At 40.7% G+C, this 20264-nt stretch overlaps 4 protein-coding genes across 7 annotated transcripts; 2 read left to right on the plus strand and 2 right to left on the minus strand.

Annotated features, from left to right (window-relative positions):
* Positions 1 to 319: 319 nt before the first annotated feature.
* LOC132844883 (HMG box-containing protein 4-like) lies at positions 320 to 7188 on the minus strand. Of its 2 annotated transcripts, none has more exons than XM_060868748.1 (12): positions 7091 to 7188; positions 5920 to 6048; positions 5729 to 5804; positions 5207 to 5497; positions 3906 to 4085; positions 3707 to 3810; positions 3536 to 3617; positions 3024 to 3088; positions 2729 to 2846; positions 2025 to 2269; positions 1620 to 1742; positions 320 to 1068 (listed from the first exon to the last, which is right to left on the minus strand). In XM_060868748.1, the coding sequence occupies exons 1-12, from the start codon at positions 7091 to 7093 to the stop codon at positions 1024 to 1026; spliced, it is 1461 nt and encodes a 486-aa protein (XP_060724731.1). In that variant the 5' UTR covers positions 7094 to 7188; the 3' UTR covers positions 320 to 1023. The 2 variants fall into 2 exon arrangements, with proteins under 2 accessions (XP_060724731.1, XP_060724732.1); XM_060868749.1 differs by having other exon boundaries at positions 7106 to 7127.
* A 2328-nt stretch (positions 7189 to 9516) lies between these two features.
* On the minus strand, positions 9517 to 11833 carry LOC132844886 (heme oxygenase-like). The gene is made up of 7 exons (XM_060868751.1): positions 11629 to 11833; positions 11410 to 11464; positions 11149 to 11260; positions 10777 to 10992; positions 10326 to 10598; positions 10107 to 10194; positions 9517 to 10017 (listed from the first exon to the last, which is right to left on the minus strand). The coding sequence occupies exons 2-7, from the start codon at positions 11460 to 11462 to the stop codon at positions 9896 to 9898; spliced, it is 864 nt and encodes a 287-aa protein (XP_060724734.1). The 5' UTR covers positions 11463 to 11464; positions 11629 to 11833; the 3' UTR covers positions 9517 to 9895.
* A 1381-nt stretch (positions 11834 to 13214) lies between these two features.
* On the plus strand, positions 13215 to 15149 carry LOC132844885 (heme oxygenase-like). The gene is made up of 7 exons (XM_060868750.1): positions 13215 to 13402; positions 13567 to 13621; positions 13771 to 13882; positions 14039 to 14254; positions 14433 to 14705; positions 14837 to 14924; positions 15014 to 15149. Exons 2-7 carry the CDS (start codon positions 13569 to 13571, stop codon positions 15133 to 15135), a joined length of 864 nt encoding a protein of 287 aa, XP_060724733.1. The 5' UTR covers positions 13215 to 13402; positions 13567 to 13568; the 3' UTR covers positions 15136 to 15149.
* Positions 15150 to 17690: 2541 nt separating this feature from the next.
* LOC132844889 (heme oxygenase-like) lies at positions 17691 to 20247 on the plus strand. 3 transcript variants are annotated; one of them, XM_060868760.1, is made up of 7 exons: positions 17691 to 17780; positions 18114 to 18168; positions 18250 to 18361; positions 18485 to 18700; positions 18831 to 19103; positions 19261 to 19348; positions 19438 to 20247. In XM_060868760.1, the coding sequence occupies exons 2-7, from the start codon at positions 18116 to 18118 to the stop codon at positions 19557 to 19559; spliced, it is 864 nt and encodes a 287-aa protein (XP_060724743.1). In that variant the 5' UTR covers positions 17691 to 17780; positions 18114 to 18115; the 3' UTR covers positions 19560 to 20247. The 3 variants fall into 3 exon arrangements, with proteins under 3 accessions (XP_060724743.1, XP_060724741.1, XP_060724742.1); XM_060868758.1 differs by lacking the exon at positions 17691 to 17780 and adding an exon at positions 17884 to 17926; XM_060868759.1 differs by lacking the exon at positions 17691 to 17780 and adding an exon at positions 17884 to 17926 and having other exon boundaries at positions 18509 to 18700.
* The last annotated feature ends 17 nt before the right edge of the window (positions 20248 to 20264 follow it).

Here is a 20264-nt window from a genome sequence, read left to right on the forward strand (position 1 = left end):
CAGTGAGACTGCTGTAGATGATAGCCAGAGATACCCTAAAGATTGCCATGGATCTCTATAATAGCTATAATAGGTGACTGGCAAGGAAAAGCCTTGGAAACAAAATTGCCTGTGCTCTTTGGTTAGGAAAACTGGCAGGTTGACCAAAATATTGAAACGTGTATTTATTAAAAAAAAAAAAAAAACATTGAACATTGTAACATCTGAGATTGGTGAAGACCTGTACGTGTTTTGATGCAGGTATGTATGGACAAGATTTAAACAGAACTATTTATTTAAATAAAAAAATAAAAATTAAAAAAAAGTTGCAGACTAGAAGTAGGTTTCCTTTCGCATATAGTTCATTTAATAAAACTTCACACGTCATATGTGATGTAGAATATAAAAGCCCAGAGCAATGTACATGATTCAGTCCTGAAATTAGATGAACAAGTTAGCAGAACAGATGTGTTCTACATGAGGTCCCCAAAAAAAGAGCAGGTCACGTTTAGTGTAGTAGAATCATTGTTCAAATCTACTTCTACATAATGTCCAACACTGTTATAGAGTAAAGTTTCTAGACACATAAAAACAACCACAAAGAGATATCGTTATACTTTTTCTAGAGAACTGTGGAGCTTAGATCTGGTTAATAACCTGAGCTTTCAAACTGTAAATCAATTATCGAATGTAAAAGAGTGGCTTGTGTGCATGGAGCAACACCCCTACTGTAAAATCAGAGCAGCTGCAAAGAGGTTAAAAGGTCTCACTAAAATGCTTTTAATTGAAAGAATGACAAACACGGCGACAGAAATACAAAATGGAGAGCAGACAGGATAAAAATGGAACGAGGGATTAAGAAGCAGGTTAAAAGGAGACGTGTAGTCTGTGGTCTGTCCAGTGCAAAAATATGCAATTCAAGTCCTTCTCGTGATGAGAACCAGGAGGTTGACAAAAGGTCCAAGGGTGAGGAAGCTACCAACTAGTGCTCATCTTCCAGAGAGAGAAGAGAAAGTCTGTACTTGGGAGACGATCCGGTAGCGTTCAGAGTCCAGGCATGACGTAGGCTATGTTATCCAGAGTGTTTGACTTAAAGAAATGGAGAGAAGAGAAAAAAAAAAATCAGACATATAAATTTACTTGCATTTTGACTGATGACTGATCATGGACTCTTCCTATAGCCAATCACCAAATACTACCTGACTCATTTACTGACCATTAACAATTCAAACACAAATCTCATCTTTTAGATCCAATACAACGGTTAGTCTTTATTCAATTCGGTGGCTATATCTTATGCAGAAAAATGTATATACTGTAATATTTATGATCCTGAAGCCTGTAGCCAGAAAAGCCCTGGCCATGAAGAGCACTATGTTAAACGGTACAAGCTTCTGGACTTGTTAAATAATGTTAAATATATAAACTGGAATTCTGTATTATATTTGACAGTAATTGAGTATCTGACTACTAGATTTCAGTGTAATAGGCTTTCCGCATGAAGCACTGATTGATATTTTGTTATTAACTCTCTCAGTTGCCAGAGACCTTGTTATAGGAGTGTTTGAAGTGTTTTACCCATAATGTACTGTAATTATGTGTCTGTAATCACTACAGGTTCTTTATGATGGTGTAGTTACCAGTACGTGAGGAGGGCAGCCGTTAAGTTCTGGCACCTGAGCAGTGAGACATGCCAGAGGGCCGAGAGCACACAGCACAGAGTCCAATAGTACAGACAGAGAGCCTGATACCGTCACCATCCCCTATACACACCCACAAACACACACACACACACACTAAAGTTTGATACATCTCAAAACTAAGCCAGGATCTAGGATGCAGTTACCTTAATAGACTTTACCGACAGTGGGGCGATTACATTGATATTCATCCTACCTATTGAGCCAATTGTCCATTGTCAAACTTTTGGTGTATATAGGCAGAGTTTATAATTGTCTGGGAAGGAGTGAACATTCGGTATCTGGATTCGAAATTAAAATTTGTTTGGAAGAATTCCAGTTTAAATCTATAGCAGTGTGTCATACCTCAGTCTCCTGAAGCCTCCGGCCAATCAGGGACAGGGACTCGCCCAGCAACTGCAAGTGGGCAGCAGCATCGATTGGGTCCACCTCGGAATCTCTGAGTGGGGAAGGCGAGGGTTCAGCTGCTGGACCCAGAGACGGTCCGTTCTGGGGCAGTGTCACAGCGGGCTCTGGCCTCTTCGGCACCGCTGCTACTATCTGTGTTGCTGTTGAGGTCGGAGAAACCACTCCCGGGAACTGAGCAACACCTAAAGGGGCAGAGACAACAGATGACTCCATACTCTCTTTAAAATCTTCAAACAGAATCTAAAAAATCTAAAACACTGTAAGGTAATTTGTCTACAGTATGCTACACAATACACAGCAATTCGGGTGATCTGGTCATGTGCTTTTAATTATTTCAGATCTAAATTTTATGCACTATCCGTAAGGATTTATTTTATGATGTTTGCATATATGTAACGGGGCAGATCTGTTTGTCAAGCCGCCTGGCAATCCAACCACCCGACTGTTCACCCGTCCACATGTCTATCTATCCGTGTCTATCTATCCGTGTTTGTCTCTCCACCAATTTATATGCTTGTGTCTCAATCTGTCCATCCATATGTCTCATTCTGTCTGAAATGATGTGCATATCTGCAGGCGAGCATGTTCAGCAGATGGGTTATTGCTCTAGGGCTCAGTATTGAAAGCAGTAGTCTGCGAACCTTTAGATTTGCTGGTGTCTTTGGCAGGTTTGGGCTGGCTGTGTTTACTATGTTTGCTTGTAGTGGACTCGTACTTCATCTGCTTGTGCTGCAGATACTCCGCCCTCTCCCTCCAGACCTAAGAGATCAGTATGGTGAACTTAATAACACACATCTCTCAGCATGAAAACAAAACCGATTCATTCTACTAACAAAATTCCACATATACGAGACGGATAAAAAATACTAAATATACCAAAGCTCAGTGTATGACTTAAATGACATATTTAAACACATATGCGGTTTAGACACTGACCTGTTTGTCTCCCTCAGGTAGCTGCTTCCATGCATCTGCCAATTTCTTGCTTAAATCTCCAAAATCTGTCAAATAATACAGTAAACATCTTAGTCATATGATTCCGAGTAAATGTTTTCTCCAGCATCATTTCTGGGAGACGGATCATTCTGTTTATTCTTAATTTATTTTCAGCCTCAGTTAATGACTCCTAATATTTACCGACGGTGTAGAAACGGCCCCGTACACTTTGTTGACCTATAAATATACCTATACATCATCTCAGGACACTGTTAGCACTTGTCCTAACCTTTATACACACATGTAAGAACATAGCAAACATTCAGAGTGAGGATTATATGCACAGTAACAGGCTGCTAACTACACATAATGACATCATAAACCTATGATCCAAATTTTTTATTGTGAGCCAGAAATGAGCCACTGCTTACGTTATGACTGATTTACAGACAGATAAAACAGATGAAGAAAAATCTGCTGTTTGATTTAAAGGGTTGTGTGCATGTACTGACCGAGACCTGGCTGCTCCTCCAAGATGCTCAACCTGTACTCTTTAGAGAAGATCTGATACGCTGTGAGAACCTTCTTCTTTGCCTGTAATGCAGAGAGCAAAAAAATTAATAAATAAATGAGTTGGAAGGTAAGTGGAGCTTAACTGCACATTGCTAGGTCCTGTCATTTACCTTCTGAGCCTTTAATCTGGCCTTCTGTTCTTTCTTTCTCTTTTTGTCTGTGTGAGATCCTGACCGTCCTACGGCGTACGAACCCCCGTCTGAGCTGCCGTTGGCTGCGGAACAAATCACAGACCTCAAAGATAGAATACATCATATGTTTTAGATGGTTATAAAAAACAATTGCATTAACGGTTGTTTTTCTTCATACATTTGACGACGTGACGCCGCTCTTTCTCCTTGTCTTTTTTCTTCTTGCTCTTCTTGCTCTTTTTGCTCTTCTTTCTGTACTGGTTGAAGGAATCATCGATGACCAGCTGACCTCCTTCTTCGTCTTCCGCTGACAAGGAGCTGTTGTCATCGAGCAGATCGTAAGATCCCCCATAATGTCCTGCAATGAAAGGAAGTCAGGAAGTCAAATGTTATTAAAGAAGGAGCAAATCAGAGGATGGATGCTTTTCCCCCCATGGTAAGTCATTTCTGGGCAAAATTATTTGGAAAAATAATTAATAATAACTAATAAATAAAAAATAAAATTATATACAACATCAAGCACAAATTTTTAAAAACAATTTGCTTTTCGTGGTTAAACTGGAAAGTTTTCAGTATATGTTTCCATAGTTACTGTTTTCTTCCTCTTACATAACAGGATTAGTTTGTTATTTGTTATACTTTATAACCACTTGGTTCAGTCTCGCGCATTCAAACAGATATAAACAGCCTTTTATTTTGTTACTGAAACTTCAGCGGTCACCTTAATGATGCCAGAGGCTCCTTCCATAAATGCTCCTTACAGTAAAATCACACGATTTAGCTGTTACTACAGAAGAGATAACAGAATGACTGTGTTGATATAAACTAATGATTTGTCTGGCAGCCAGAACTACTTTTAAAGACTCTGATTAGGTTAAAAACACTGACATATGTCTCACAATCTCTAAAATGAACTCATTTTAGTCCATTTTGAGTCCAGATGTTTATTATTTACTTATTGCTATCTCTCTAATACAAAACTAATATTTATCTTAGCAGCCATCTTTAAGACAAGAACACTTCATTCTGACCACAATGGCCTATTTTCTCTGTAAACCATAAATGCAGAGATCTATTTTTTTTTTTTTTAATACCACACGGTTAAAGAAAGTCATTTGTGGGCTGAAATCCACCACAGAACGGTGTGTGCTAGTCTCCGTGTGTTGAATCTTTTGTACACCTTAATGACCTCAAGCTTTAGGATCTGTAATCGGTCAGAGGCTGCAATCTGACTTGGCTTATAAAAAAGAAACTTATGAAAAGAGTATGAAGCGATTAGCTTTGCAGTCAGTAAACTATATTTTGCTGTTGTGCTTCGACAATGTTGTGTGGTTGTTATTTTTGAAAGAAGCCAGTTCTGTGTGCACCGGTTTGTTCAGCTAATAAAAGCTCAGCTTCTTTGACAGATTTTTTTTTTTTTGGCAGCTCTTCCTTGACTGCCTTGATAAGATTCTGCTTCACCTGCCATCTGTTCCTCACCTTCCAGCTCCACTTCTTCCCCGACCATTGGCAATGCTTCTCTCATTACATGCGGTTTCTTCTTAGCTGGTTTGGGCATTAGCACGCTTTCTCTCCTGCGATCTTTATTTGAAGGGAGTGAGGGGTACGACGGTTTCTTGGGGAGCGTAGGACAAGGTTCTGTGCCCACAGCTGTAGGAGAGGTGATGGCCTGAAGCAGACCCATGGCGGTCATGCCATCGTGAGGGGAACTGGAGGGCGCTGCGGCAGACATGGAGCTGTCGAATGGCCTTTTTTTCTTCTTGTGGTGGTCTGGAGGAAAAGTTGTAAACATTCACTGGTTTATTAAGTAATCTTGCTTTTATATTTTGTAAAGAAGTCTCATTGGTTTCCTAATATGTCATGTCAAAACTTGCATTTAAGGCAGCATTTGCTTACTTTCTTAATTTAGGGAATCTGACCACCAAAACCTCTGGGACCCTCCTGCTATCTGGGTGAATATTATTAAAGTTATTTTTTGCCATTGCTCACCCTCTAACCCACCTTTGTAATGATAATCGTCATGATGCTTCTTTTTCTTCTTGTGAAACTCGACGCTCACTGCAAACCCATCAGACTCCTTTTTTGGAAAACCAGACAACAATGTAGTACTCAGTTTAGTACTGAATAAAAACACAGGTATTAAGTGTCATCAGTAACCCAGTATACAACTTGTCAGGTTTCGTTCTTCACACCTTGGGACGCTTCTTCGAGGACTTGCGAACCTCAGCATCGATGATCTCCTCTTCTCGCAGGAGGTCCTTGTAAGATCTCCTCTTCTCTCTCTGACTGCGGCCTGCCACCAGGCTCACCTCACCCTCCATCTGATAAATCATATGTAAAGACAGAGCGTTTATCACTTGATGAGGTAGATACGTCATATAGGTGAATTTGTGGTGTGTGTATCGAGCGTCACTGACGTACTGAAAACGGCTCACTACATAAATATACGTGTGTTATGGGGTTTGTCTCATATGATAAAAGGTTAAACATTGGCTAGATGTTCTCTGTGGTCCTTTCTATGCTCTAAAACACTTACATGATCTCAGGGTGTTGTTATTTAGATGATTAGTTAGATAAGGTGGATTTTGGACGACACTAAGGATTCTAGGATCAGGGTTTGAATTGTGTGACTTTTTGAAAATATGGAATATAAAATAGAAACAGTTCCAAATAACCCCTTCATCATCATCATCATCAAATATCCCCCATGTTCTTAGTCGGATTCATCTGGGTTTGTTGATATGTTCACACATTTTATTTCTTTAAGTGATTTCTCAGATCAAACTACTCCAAGGAAACAGATGATTAAATCTCAGAGCTCAATGCGATTCCATTTACTTTCTGATTTACAATATCACTCATCCTGTGTGAAATTATTCCGATTAGATCGAACTGAAAGCTAGGAGGCGGATCCAAGGGTCGCCTGCTGGATATAAACAACGTTTTCCCGCCTGTGTTTGAAAACAAATTCGTGGCTAACACACACTTCTGTTTACTGTTTGCCGTCTAGCTTTAGCTCTCTCTCATTTAGCTTACAGGCTTATTGTGTCCCAAACGGCTTCCTATCGCATTCATAGTGCACTTGAAAATGACACAAAACTCCTTAACACAAACCCTACTTAGGGCGCATATCTAGGGAGTAGAGAGCTATTTGGCATTCAGCCTACTGAAGGTAAACTAAACTAAACCAAGCTTTAGCAAACAGCTAACTAGTTAGCCAGCCGGCTAACTTTCGAATTCGTTAATGTAAATTCTAAATGCTGAATTGATCCCTCTAATGTGCGGATTATATCTGCTATTAATCGTCAGCGTGAGTTTTAAGAAACAAAATGAAATTTTCATTCAATATAATAGAGAAATTACCATTAACTAGCATACATAAACTTCAGGCTATCCTCGCCGCCATCTTCTTTTTATTCCACCAAAGAGCTGAATAGAAGAAGGCGTTAAAGGCGAAATAGCGCCCCCAGCGGTTTGGGTGAACTATGAACAAATTTAATAACTATTGTACAATCTAAAAGTGTGGGTCTAAAACATTCTAAAAAAATTATTTTGCAAACATTTAGCCTACATAAAAAAGAAAGAAAGAATAATAATAATAATAATAATAATAATAGAATAGAACGGGCATAGAAGCCTTTATTATTGCCACATATACATTACAGCACAGTGGAATCCTTTTCTTCACATACCCCAACTGAGGAGGTTGGGGTCAGAGTGCAGGGGCAGCTATGATACGGCACCCCTGGAGCAGGGAGGGTTGAGGGCCTTGCTCTCGATCAACAACCCAGAACCTTAACCCGTTAACCAGTTAACCAGTCATCGTGCGGCACCCCTGGAGCAGGTGAGGTTAAGATGTCTCAGCAGCTTGTGGGCTTGAACCCCGACCTTCTGATTAGGAGCGCCTTGACTGCTAGACCATCACGCCCTAATAATAATAATAATTCATTCATTCATTTCTACCGCTTATCCGAACTACCTCGGGTCACGGGGAGCCTGTGCCTATCTCAGGCGTCATCGGGCATCAAGGCAGGATACACCATGGACGGAGTGCCAACCCATCGCAGGGCACACACACACTCTCATTCACTCACACAATCACACACTACGGACAATTTTCCAGAGATGCCAGTCAACCTACCATGCATGTCTTTGGACTGGGGGAGGAAACGGGGAGAACATGCAAACTCCACACACACAAGGCGGAGGCGGGAATCGAACCCCCAACCCTGGAGGTGTGAGGCGAACGTGCTAACCACTAAGCCACCGTGCCCCCTAATAATAATAATAATAATAATAATAATAATAATAATAATAATAATAATAATAATAATAATAATAATAATAAACTGCATTATAAAGAATAAGAATAAATCCATTAATTAAAAAGAGAAAGTACATGCCACAACTGACACGATGCTTACAGTAGCCTGTCTACCAAAAGGTAAGGTAAGGAGCCCATCAATCAGGGAGGCAAGTAAGAGACCATGAGTATTTCCCTACATTACGCTCCTACCACCCTGCTTCACTGGTGATCTCAACTTGAAGACTAATGTTGGGTTTCTGCCAAATGTAGGACTTTGTGGAAGGGAAAATAGTCAAAATTTTGGTCAAATCAGGTGAGTGAAAATACATTTTCTACACGTTTCATTAGGCTTTGTGGAGTCTTTGGTTTATGGCTGTACTGTACTATAGCTACTCTCAGTTAAGATGTAGATGACACTTATCCACTCTGTTTATTCCGTCATGACTTTTGAAGGAGGGTTTCCTTGTAGCTGTGCTATATTATTTTCACTAACAAATGAAAAAAGCTACGGCAAGGATACAATTCTGCCTAGACGACGTCTACCATCCACCTAAGAGTCAGTCACTGGGACTAGACTCAACCAAGTGGAGTATCTTGGAATAGAATTTCTCTTGTTTTTGTTTTTCTGTAAACCTTCAGAAGCTTTCCTCAGCTTAAATTACAAATCTCATTTCATTTTACATTATAGATGGCAGGACATTTTGTTGCAGCACATTTAGTCTTTTAATAAGTGTGTAATCTGCGTCCTCACACAGCTTCCGTATATACAGCCGGTGATAGGTCAAACCTGCTGAGCTGCGATTTGAGCACTCAGATAACCCTGTGCTCGAATCAGAACCGTGACTCAACGTGGGCATGTGGAAATGATTAGTTTACACTACATGGAGCTGATAAACATGAATAAGCAGTTCCAAACTGTCAAAGAGTAGACAGACGTCTGAGAGGACTACTCCTGTGCATAAAAACATACTGAACTCTTAAATACTTTTCCTGAATGAATAATGAATAGTAATGATATATTTGTATTTGTAAAAAAAAAAAAAAAAAAAAAAAGGCTACATTTTTCAATCTGTTCCCCATAAAATGTTCCCCAAAAATTCCCCATAAACATACATGTGATTCTTTAATCTAGTTTTAAGGGATCTTTACAAGGTCATACAGGTTTTTATGATGTTGATGGGCTTTTAAAAGGGGCCAGTAACCTTAGAACAGCATGAGAATGATGTGACTGTATACTGACTGATAGGGTTAGTTAAGAAATAAAACTGGATAGGATGTGATGTTTTAGAAGAACGTATTGTGTTATCGACTGATTAAATTAATTAGACAAAAACAGGTTGTCGTGTTACAGAGAAACCTGTGAAGAACTTACTGTTACAAACCAATAACGTGTCTGTTACTGATAATAACACTTTCTCTTTCATTGCATATACACATACGATATCAGTTGTATTTTTCTGTTACAATGAATGATCAAATTCGGTTTAATTTTGCTTCAGTGTTTTATTTTAAAAATGTTTGTACATCTATATACAGGTATTGTACACTTCTGTAATTTCGGGAATGTACATTTAAAGCTACACATAGTCTCTCTCTCTCTCTCTCTCTCTCTCTCTCTCTCACACACACACACACACACACACACACACACTTGCTACATTCAGCATATGGCATCAAATAATCCAGTCTCCAAGTAAACATGTAATTGCTATAAAACATATAAATAATTAGACAGTATTCAAATTAAAAGTGCATTCTTGAATTATACTGAGATTTTTCCTGAACAGGGATTTTCACCTCAACTCATCACTTTATTTCCATTTGCATATCACGCTGTATTTTACGTTAAAGAGTCACAGTCTTTAAAGTGCATACATTCCCATTCCGACCGCCAGAACGAAACACACACCGAGCAGCATCCTGAGCAGCTGAGAAGTGGATGTCAGTGAGGAGGACAGCGCTGAGCTCTGATTCACTCTGACATCTGAGGAAAAAGAGACAGTCGAAGCATTAACATGCTGGATATGATAAAGATTTCTGGCTTTGTGCTGCTTGTGTTTATCTGTGTTGTACCTGGTGTCTTGAGGTTGTGTGTTTTGTTTCTCTGCCTCAGTTCATTCTTCTCTGAGATGCTCACCAAGTTCTGGAGATCATCAAAAACCTGGAAAACAAACCACGCACACTGGAGTTACCTCATCTCGCTGAGATAAATCTTATAAACAACTTTTATAAATGGTCCAACAAAATGTACCGTGTCTTTAGGTGAATCTGTGTGAAGTAAAGTTTTCTAACCTGGATGTTGTACTCGAAGGCTCTGACAGCTTCCTCCAGCACTCCCTCTCTCTGCGTCTCTGTCAGCTCGATGCTGTTCATCCTGCTTCTGTACAGCTGCTTGAACAGATTCGGGCTGCTCACGGCAGGAAACGTGAAGAACGCCAAACCCTCTCCGTTCTTCAGTCCTAAAGCCTTCTGGGTAATACGGCCCAACACCTGGCCACCTGACAGGTCACCCAGGTAGCGGGTGTAAGCGTGAGCCACGAGGCGTTCAGGATGCTCGCTGCCAATCTGAAATAAGAGAGAAGCAACTTGAATAATTCATTACAAAGTACCAAATGACATGAATTCATTTATTTCGATGACTACAGTGTGTACAGTACAGTCAGAGTTAACGCAAGCATAATGCAAGCGTGTCTTCTATCAGTATGTTTACACATCAGCATGTTTCTTAAATCTTTTGCAGTACCTCTCTCAACCTCTGAGCGTATCTCAGTGTAGCAGACGGTACGTTCATCTTCTCTCTCCAGTCCTGACCATAAAAGTGCTCCAGATCTTTCTTGAGGGCTTCCATCCTGCCCAGTTCCTGAGGAAAGTAAATTGGTGCCACACTTTCATGAGATGCGTTCCTGTCCAGTTCCTCTTCTAAAGCTTCGTAGATCTTATACAAGGAGCACAGCAGGAGCTGAGGACAGAGTCAGAGGAACAATAAGAACTTTATAGCCATATTTAAAGAGTCGTATCAAAGACATTCTCACGGTATAAAACAGTGACACTTCAGACCTGATTTTAAAGCTAATTTGGGATGAGAGTGTTGTTAAGGACCAGGAAGATGGCTGACCTTATACTGCTGCAGGCTGATGTTCGCTTTCTGGAAGCTCAGCATCAGTTGTGTGTTCTCGGCTCGGATGTGGCTTTCTTTAGTCACGGCCTTTATCTGCTCAGACAGATCACTGTAGAGAGAGACAGAGTGAGAGACGTCCTGTTAGCGCCGTGATAACCTACATATCTACATAGAGCCTTCTTAACTACACATAATTACACTTTTCGTTAGGTTTGAATATTAAATCATTTCTTTAATCTTTAAGATTTCCGCTCTTACCTGTCTGTGACCTGAACCTTCTCACACTGTACTTTCTGCTTATCTGCTTCCATTTCTGTGAGACATAAAGAAGAGTAACTACTGAGAACAGAGGCAGTGTGTAATCTCTGTGTCGGAGCATCTCATGGAGACAAATACATAAAGACTGAATGTCGAACAAAATGTCAAACAAGTTCAAAAGTACGTTTAAAAGTCATCATGTCTCAAATGTTTACTCACTCGGGTCGTCTTGGGACAGTTTTAGTTGTGTAGAGTTGTGTAGTTTTGGAGACCTTCTTGGATCTGTTGTTGGTTGTGGAGTTCACTCTGCAGCTGCTGCTTTTATACTCACTCTCTCGCTCCCTCCTTCTTTTCACATCAGGGTGAAAACAGGAAACTGTATTCAGGCCAGCAGAACAAAGCGAGTGGGAGGATCTACAGCTAACCGTGACACAGCACACAGGGTGAAAGAGGAAGGAATCAGGACTAACCATGACACACGACATTCTCCAGGCTGAAAATAGAAGCAGAAAGGTCACTTAATGCTTTTTAAACATTATGCACACATGGCTTCACTTCACTCTTTTCCATGCTCTCGGCAAGTCCTGTTACTGCTCTTTGAAACAGAGGAACTGCTTACTCACGTTTAGCTCGTCCACTCCTTCCTCACTCTGCTGGCTGGATTGCGCGTGAATCATTTCCACGTTCCTGCACTGAATGCTGGGCGTTCGGCTGAGTCATGGTTCTGATTTTAACACTGCGTTATCAGAGTGCTCAAAGCACAGCTCAGCAGTCTGGAAGAAAACCGTTTCTAATTAGTAACAAGAAGGGAGATACACTCGGTTGAATTCTACAGCATGTACTGGGATTAGATAAACATTAGTGCTGCTGCAAGGCAAATCACAGTTTATATATTTCTGAAATCACATGATCTAAGAGTAATAATAATCAGATTAAAAACACACACATAAGCAGTTTTAACATACATGAAAACAGGAGGTAACTTGTTTTGGACATTCCACAGCATGTTTTTTTCCCTAGGTTACCACACCTTGTTGTGTTTTAATGCTCACTATACTTTTCAATTCAATTCAATTCAAGTTTATTTGTATAGCGCTTTTTACAATGGACATTGTCTCAAAGCAGCTTTACAGAACATAAACATAGGACAGAAGATAAACATAAGGAGTAATATAAAGAATTAATATAATAAAAATTCAAAATATATATAGTTCACAGTGTGTATGTATGTATATGTATTTATCCCCAATAAGCACGTCTGAGGTGACTCAGGCAGCAGTGGCAAGGAAAAACTCCCTTAGATTGGTAAAGGAAGAAACCTTGAGAGGAACCAGACTCAAAGGGGAACCTCATCCTCATATGGGTGACACTAGATGGTGTGATTACAAATATACAGTCAGACAAGTGTTGTATTGGTGTAGGGATCACATGGAGTTCAGATCTCCTCTTAGTATCACAGAGTCCAACTGGAGCTGGTAGATCTGTAGATGTCTGCACCATGTGTTGGGCAGCAGATAAGTGTTCATAAAGTAAATGACATAACAAATTAATTCTGTCTGTTTATCAAGCATTGTGTGTGTTTGCTTTGTTAGCATCCACATGTGTACTTTTACCCCACAATGTCAACATGCATAAGTACTAAAGAGCAGGTGACTGAACGAGTCACAATCCACTAAGTCATGGTTAGTCCTGATCCCTCCCTCTCTCCCTCTTTCCCATTCCCTCTCCCTCCCTCTCTCCCTGTCAGTGTTGCATTTCTTGTCTTTCACCCTGTGTGCTGTGTCACGGTTAGCTGTAGATCCTCCCACTCGCTTTGTTCTGCTGGCCTGAATACAGCTTCCTGTTTTCACCCTGATGTGAAAAGAAGGAGGGAGCGAGAGAGTGAGTATAAAAGCAGCAGCTGCAGAGTGAACTCCACAACCAACAACAGAGCCAAGAAGATCTCCAAAACTACACAACTCTACACAACTAAAACTGTCCCAAGACGACCCGAGTGAGTAAACATTTGAGACATGATGACTTTTAAATGTACTTTGGAACTTGTTTGACATTTTGTTCGACATTCAGTCTTTATGTATTTGTCTCCATGAGATGCTCCGACACAGAGATTACACACTGCCTCTGTTCTCAGTAGTTACTCTTCTTTATGTTTCACAGAAATGGAAGCAGATAAGCAGAAAGTACAGTGTGAGAAGGTTCAGGTCACAGACAGGTAAGAGCGGAAATCTTAAAGATTAAAGAAATGATTTAATATTCGCACCTAATGAAAAGTGTAATTATGTGTAGTTAAGAAGGCTCTATGTAGATATGTAGGTTATCACGGCGCTAACAGGACGTCTCTCACTCTGTCTCTCTCTACAGTGATCTGTCTGAGCAGATAAAGGCCGTGACTAAAGAAAGCCACATCCGAGCCGAGAACACACAACTGATGCTGAGCTTCCAGAAAGCGAACATCAGCCTGCAGCAGTATAAGGTCAGCCATCTTCCTGGTCCTTAACAACACTCTCATCCCAAATTAGCTTTAAAATCAGGTCTGAAGTGTCACTGTTTTATACCGTGAGAATGTCTTTGATACGACTCTTTAAATATGGCTATAAAGTTCTTATTGTTCCTCTGACTCTGTCCTCAGCTCCTGCTGTGCTCCTTGTATAAGATCTACGAAGCTTTAGAAGAGGAACTGGACAGGAACGCATCTCATGAAAGTGTGGCACCAATTTACTTTCCTCAGGAACTGGGCAGGATGGAAGCCCTCAAGAAAGATCTGGAGCACTTTTATGGTCAGGACTGGAGAGAGAAGATGAACGTACCGTCTGCTACACTGAGATACGCTCAGAGGTTGAGAGAGGTACTGCAAAAGATTTAAGAAACATGCTGATGTGTAAACATACTGATAGAAGACACGCTTGCATTATGCTTGCGTTAACTCTGACTGTACTGTACACACTGTAGTCATCGAAATAAATGAATTCATGTCATTTGGTACTTTGTAATGAATTATTCAAGTTGCTTCTCTCTTATTTCAGATTGGCAGCGAGCATCCTGAACGCCTCGTGGCTCACGCTTACACTCGCTACCTGGGTGACCTGTCAGGTGGCCAGGTGTTGGGCCGTATTACCCAGAAGGCTTTAGGACTGAAGAACGGAGAGGGTTTGGCGTTCTTCACGTTTCCTGCCGTCAGCAGCCCGAATCTGTTCAAGCAGCTGTACAGAAGCAGGATGAACAGCATCGAGCTGACAGAGACGCAGAGAGAGGGAGTGCTGGAGGAAGCTGTCAGAGCCTTCGAGTACAACATCCAGGTTAGAAAACTTCACTTCACACAGATTCACCTAAAGACACGGTACATTTTGTTGGACCATTTAGAAAAGTTGTTTATAAGATTTATCTCAGCGAGATGAGGTAACTCCAGTGTGCGTGGTTTGTTTTCCAGGTTTTTGATGATCTCCAGAACTTGGTGAGCATCTCAGAGAAGAATGAACTGAGGCAGAGAAACAAAACACACAACCTCAAGACACCAGGTACAACACAGATAAACAGAAGCAGCACAAAGCCAGAAATCTTTATCATATCCAGCATGTTAATGCTTCGACTGTCTCTTTTTCCTCAGATGTCAGAGTGAATCAGAGCTCAGCGCTGTCCTCCTCACTGACATCCACTTCTCAGCTGCTCAGGATGCTGCTCGGTGTGTGTTTCGCTCTGGCGGTCGGAATGGGAATGTATGCACTTTAAAGACTGTGACTCTTTTTAACGTAAAACACTGCGTGATATGCAAACGGATATAAAGTGACGAGTCGAGGCGAAATTCCTTGATCAGGAAAAATCTCTGTGTTCTTCCAGAATGCACTTTTTGAAATAATTTTTTTAGGAATATTTTCTTATGTTTTTAACACTGTTTTAATTATAATTATTATTATTATTATAATTGGGGGCACGGTGGCTTAGTGGTTAGCACGTTCGCCTCACACCTCCAGGGTCGGGGTTCGATTCCCGCCTCCTGGGGTTAGCACGTTCGCCTCACACCTCCAGGGTCGGGGTTCGATTCCCGCCTCCGCCTTGTGTGTGTGGAGTTTGCATGCTCTCCTCCGGGTACTCCGGTTTCCAAAGACATGCATGGTAGGTTGATTGGCATCTCTGGAAAATTGTCCGTAGTGTGTGATTGTGTGAGTGAATGAGTGTGTGTGTGTGCCCTGCGATGGGTTGGCACTCCGTCCAGGGTGTGTCCTACCTTGATGCCCGATGACGCCTGAGATAGGCACAGGCTCCCCGTGACCCGAGGTAGTTCGGATAAGCGGTAGAAAATGAGTGAGTGAGTGCTACCAGTCACATTCCAAGTTTCAAAGACATATTAAGGACAAGGTGACAATAAAGGAATTAAAGATTTATCAGGAATTTTATGACATCTTGAAATAAAAAAATATCCAAAACTTCAATGATGCGATATACCAATAATAAGGGAATCTGGTGTAAAAGATCTATTTTAAAAACACAGGACGATGATGCAGACAAAAATACCAGGAGGCTTAAAATGCTACAAAAACTCTGGTAAGTCTAAGTTTCTGTTCAAATGATCCAAGCACCAGCTTAGATCATTGTCTTGACATTCCTGCTTTTTGCACCCAATCAAGGAAGGTCATCAAAGTCAAATGTGTTCCACTTGAGCACAATATTTCCAATCAAAAGACAGAATATCTTTCAAATCCAGGAGACCTTGATGGTTGTAATGATATTGAGTCAAACTTGGTCATTATATTTTACTGATGGAATTGTCAGCTTGACAATTCTTCATGAGATGGAAGGAGGTGGAGTAGGATATTTTCGCAAGGCTAAGATAAACTTGCTAAGAGTCAGATGATACGTAGAATGAAGGAATAATAGAACATCAGCATAATAATTATATGAAATTTTTTGAGAGTGGATGACGTTTCCTGGTAAGCTGGTGTATAGGAGGAATATGACAGGGTCAAGCATATACTGTAGGCTTGAGGTTTACCAGTTTTGACCTGAACTTCTTGCCCTTCAGTGACACCGTATAGGCTCTTCCTGAGAGGTAGGACTCATCAGAGTGTAGTTCATATGATGGCAAATTGGGACAGCAAAGATAGTCAGGACAATTCCCTATTTTACCAGTAGATAGAGCCAGTAGTCTGCTGGTAAAATAGTCTGAAGAAAAAAAATGATTTGTTACATATACTGTACAGTGAAACTCTTTACAATCTAAGTACAGGGTCACCCATGGTATGTCAACATAACACCAGACCTGCTTAAAGGTACTGGGGCTTAAACTCCCAATCTTAAGATCAGGAACCCAGAGCTTCAAGCCACTACTGAGCTGCTATTATCCTGACCAGTACTGCAGTGGATCAGGACTCCATTGTGGAAACAATGATCAAGGAAGGAGGACATCCTGGATTGCAGGACACCATGCACACAAAGGATAAATCTAGAGTGACTAATCCACCTACAGGCATGGTTTTGGTAGATGTGAGAAAACTGGAGGGCCCGGAAAAATGGCCAGAAAGAGGAACATGTGAAACAGTCTAGACAATAACATGAGCTCAGGAACGAAACAAGGACCCTGTAGGCGTCTTCAACAATGCAACCAGCCCTTATGACTGCTGACAAAATGATAGATTTTTATAACGTATAAATCATTATGCTAATTCTTCACCAAAAAGTATAACGTTAACTTTATAAACATATCATGTCTTACATTTACATTCACATTCATACATTTACATTCATGTCTTGAATCAGCTTGTCATGAATTAAGGTTTAAATGTTTATATGTAAGCTATGTTTTATATACTATATAAACCAATATGAATTAGCAATTAAGGTCATGTGACTGAACTAAAAGTCATGTATTCCGGGCACACAATCCCCCGAGTCATGGTTAGTTCTGATCTCTCCCTCTTTCTTTACACTGTCTGTTTCTGCTCAGCTTTTGGAACGCCGTGTGTCATGGAAGCTCCGGTCACTCCCTGGATTAGGCACAGTGCCATGTCACGGCTATCCATAAGACCACTCTCTCTCTATATTCTGCTTCCCTGAGTGCTGCTTCCTGTTTCTCACAGCTTAACAGTGAATATGGAAGAGTTCAAACTTTCATTGACTCTGATTTGATTTACTTTGCTGACATTGCAACTCTATGAACATTGCTGCTATGAAGAGTACAGCTTTTTGCGACATCAGCCAGGACGTACGTCATCTACACACAGTACCTACGCAATCTTGGAACTTACAGTACTATTAGCTGGAAGTGACAGAGAATGAGTGAGAGGATGAGTATATAAGAGGGAACATCTCCACAACCACAGCAGATCTGCTCTCAGGAGGAGGATAGTTTACCCGAAAAACTAGAGTCCAAACTCTGAGTAAGTAAACACAAATTTTAGTGAATATTTTTTAACTTGAATATAAAAAGCTGAGAGTGTGTGTGTGCCCTGCGATGGGTTGGCACTCCGTCCAGGGTGTATCCTGCCTTGATGCCCGATGACGCCTGAGATGACCGTGACCCGAGGTAGTTCGGATAAGCGGTAGAAGATGAATGAATGAATGAATGAATGAATATAAAAAGCAACTTTTAGAATGACTTAACCTGTCATGAACAATCCCTACATGTTATACTGAACTAAATTATACTGTATACTTCAGATGTTCTCTGTAATATACAAACATTACTGTATCTAATTTTGTCACCTTTACAGAAATGGAAGTAGATAAGAAGAAAACACAATTAGAGAAGTCCCAAATTACAGACTGGTAACTAAAATACTAGATAACTGCTATATAGAGATATAAAGGTTTATAGTGATGATTACAGAAGTGAATCTCTCTCTTTAGTGATCTGTCTGAGAAGATAAAGACTGTGACTAAGGAATGTCATGTCCGAGCCAATAGCACAGAGTTGATGCAGGCCTTCCAGAGAGGAAACATCACCCTGATGCAGTATAAGGTGAGTCATCGTCATCAGAATGATCTTCAGCTGCATTTAAACTTTTAAATCATTTTGGGCTGTTATCTTAAATAGAACTTTTTCTTTTTTAATTAATACCCCATTTCCCGACTCTGTCCTCAGCTCTTGCTGTGCTCCTTGTATAAGATCTACGAAGCTCTAGAAGAGGAACTGGACAGGAACGCATCTCAAGAAAGTGTCGCACCAATTTACTTCCCTCATGAATTGGCCAGGACTGAGACGCTGAAGAAAGATCTGGAGCACTTTTATGGTCAGGACTGGAGAAAAAAGATTTTTGTTCCAGCCTCTACATTGAGATACACTCAGAGGTTGAGAGAGGTACTAGAAAATATAGAAGTCCACAAAATATGTAAATAGAGTAATATTTTAAAAGTACACCAACAGTGTACAGTTATGGATATCAATCCTGCTGATACCCATTGACACTTAGATTTCTTTCCTCTCTCAGATTGGCAGCGAGCATCCTGAACGCCTCGTGGCTCATGCTTACACTCGCTACCTGGGTGACCTGACAGGTGGCCAGGTGTTGGGCCGCGTCCCTCAAAGGTCTTTGGGACTGAAGAACGGAGAGGGTTTGGCGTTCTTCTCATTTCCTGCCGTCAGCAGCCCGAATCTGTTCAAGCAGCTGTACAGAAGCAGGATGAACAGCATCGAGCTGACAGAGACGCAGAGAGAGGGAGTGCTGGAGGAAGCTGTCAGAGCCTTCGAGTACAACATCCAGGTTAGAAAACTTCACTTCACACAGATTTAAACGATATTTGTACTGACATTTAATTGGAAAAGCTGTTAATATGATTAATTGTTTTATGTGATTAGTATGATTCAAAAGACATAACATGCATGTGTGCTTGTGTGTGTGTGTGTGTGTTGTTTTCCAGGTTTTTGATGAACTCCAGAACTTGGTGAGCATCTCAGAGAAGAATGAACTGAGGCAGAGAAACAAAACACACAACCTCAAGACACCAGGTACAACACAGATAAACACAAGCGGGACAAAGCCAGAAATCTTTATCATATCCAGTATGTTAATGCTTCGACTGTCTCTCTTTCCTCAGATGTCAGAGTGAATCAGAGCTCAGCGCTGTCCTCCTCACTGACATCCACTTCTCAGCTGCTCAGGATGCTGCTCGGTGTGTGTTTCGTTCTGGCGGTCGGAATGGGAATGTATGTATTTTAAATCATATGACTGTATAATGGTTTTATTTATTCATTTATCAATATATTTGTCTAATGTGCCAGATATTAGACAAAGAGGTGCATGTATGTATGTATGTATGCATGTATGTATGTGTGTGTGTGTGTGTGTGTGTGTATGTATATACACACACACACACACTTACTATTTCTTTCTCTGTGCTGCTGGAGGGTGCACTTTAAAATCTGTCTTTCAAGATATTTGATAAATGATGGTGAGAAACCAAAACTGAGGATTAAAATGTCTGGGTTACTACAGTACATCTGTACAACTCTCAGGGAGAATCAGCAATACAAGATGCCTTATCTCTCACAGTTCTTTCTTACCCCTGCACTTTCTGTGAAGAGCTAGAAAAGATAAGCCATCAAAAAAAATAAAAACATAAATGGTCTATTGTAGGTGTCTGTTTAATACAGTAAAAGAGCTCCTGCATTAAAAACCGTTAGTTTAGTGACAGAAAGCTTCTGAGACGCAAAGTGGTCAAGGCTCTGGGTTGTTGATGCTGCCACTGTTGGGCCATTGAGCAAGGCCCTTAACCCTCTCTGCTCCGTTGGCACCGCATCATGGCCGACTTTGCGCTCTGACCACGACTTTCAATGCTGGTATATGTGAAGAAAGATTTTCACTGTGTGTAACGTATATGTGACAAAAATAAAAACTTCTCCTGTTTTGTGATGGTATCAGAAA

Source organism: Tachysurus vachellii, chromosome 4 (assembly GCF_030014155.1).
Source record: "Tachysurus vachellii isolate PV-2020 chromosome 4, HZAU_Pvac_v1, whole genome shotgun sequence".
Classification (NCBI taxonomy): Eukaryota; Metazoa; Chordata; class Actinopteri; order Siluriformes; family Bagridae; genus Tachysurus; species Tachysurus vachellii.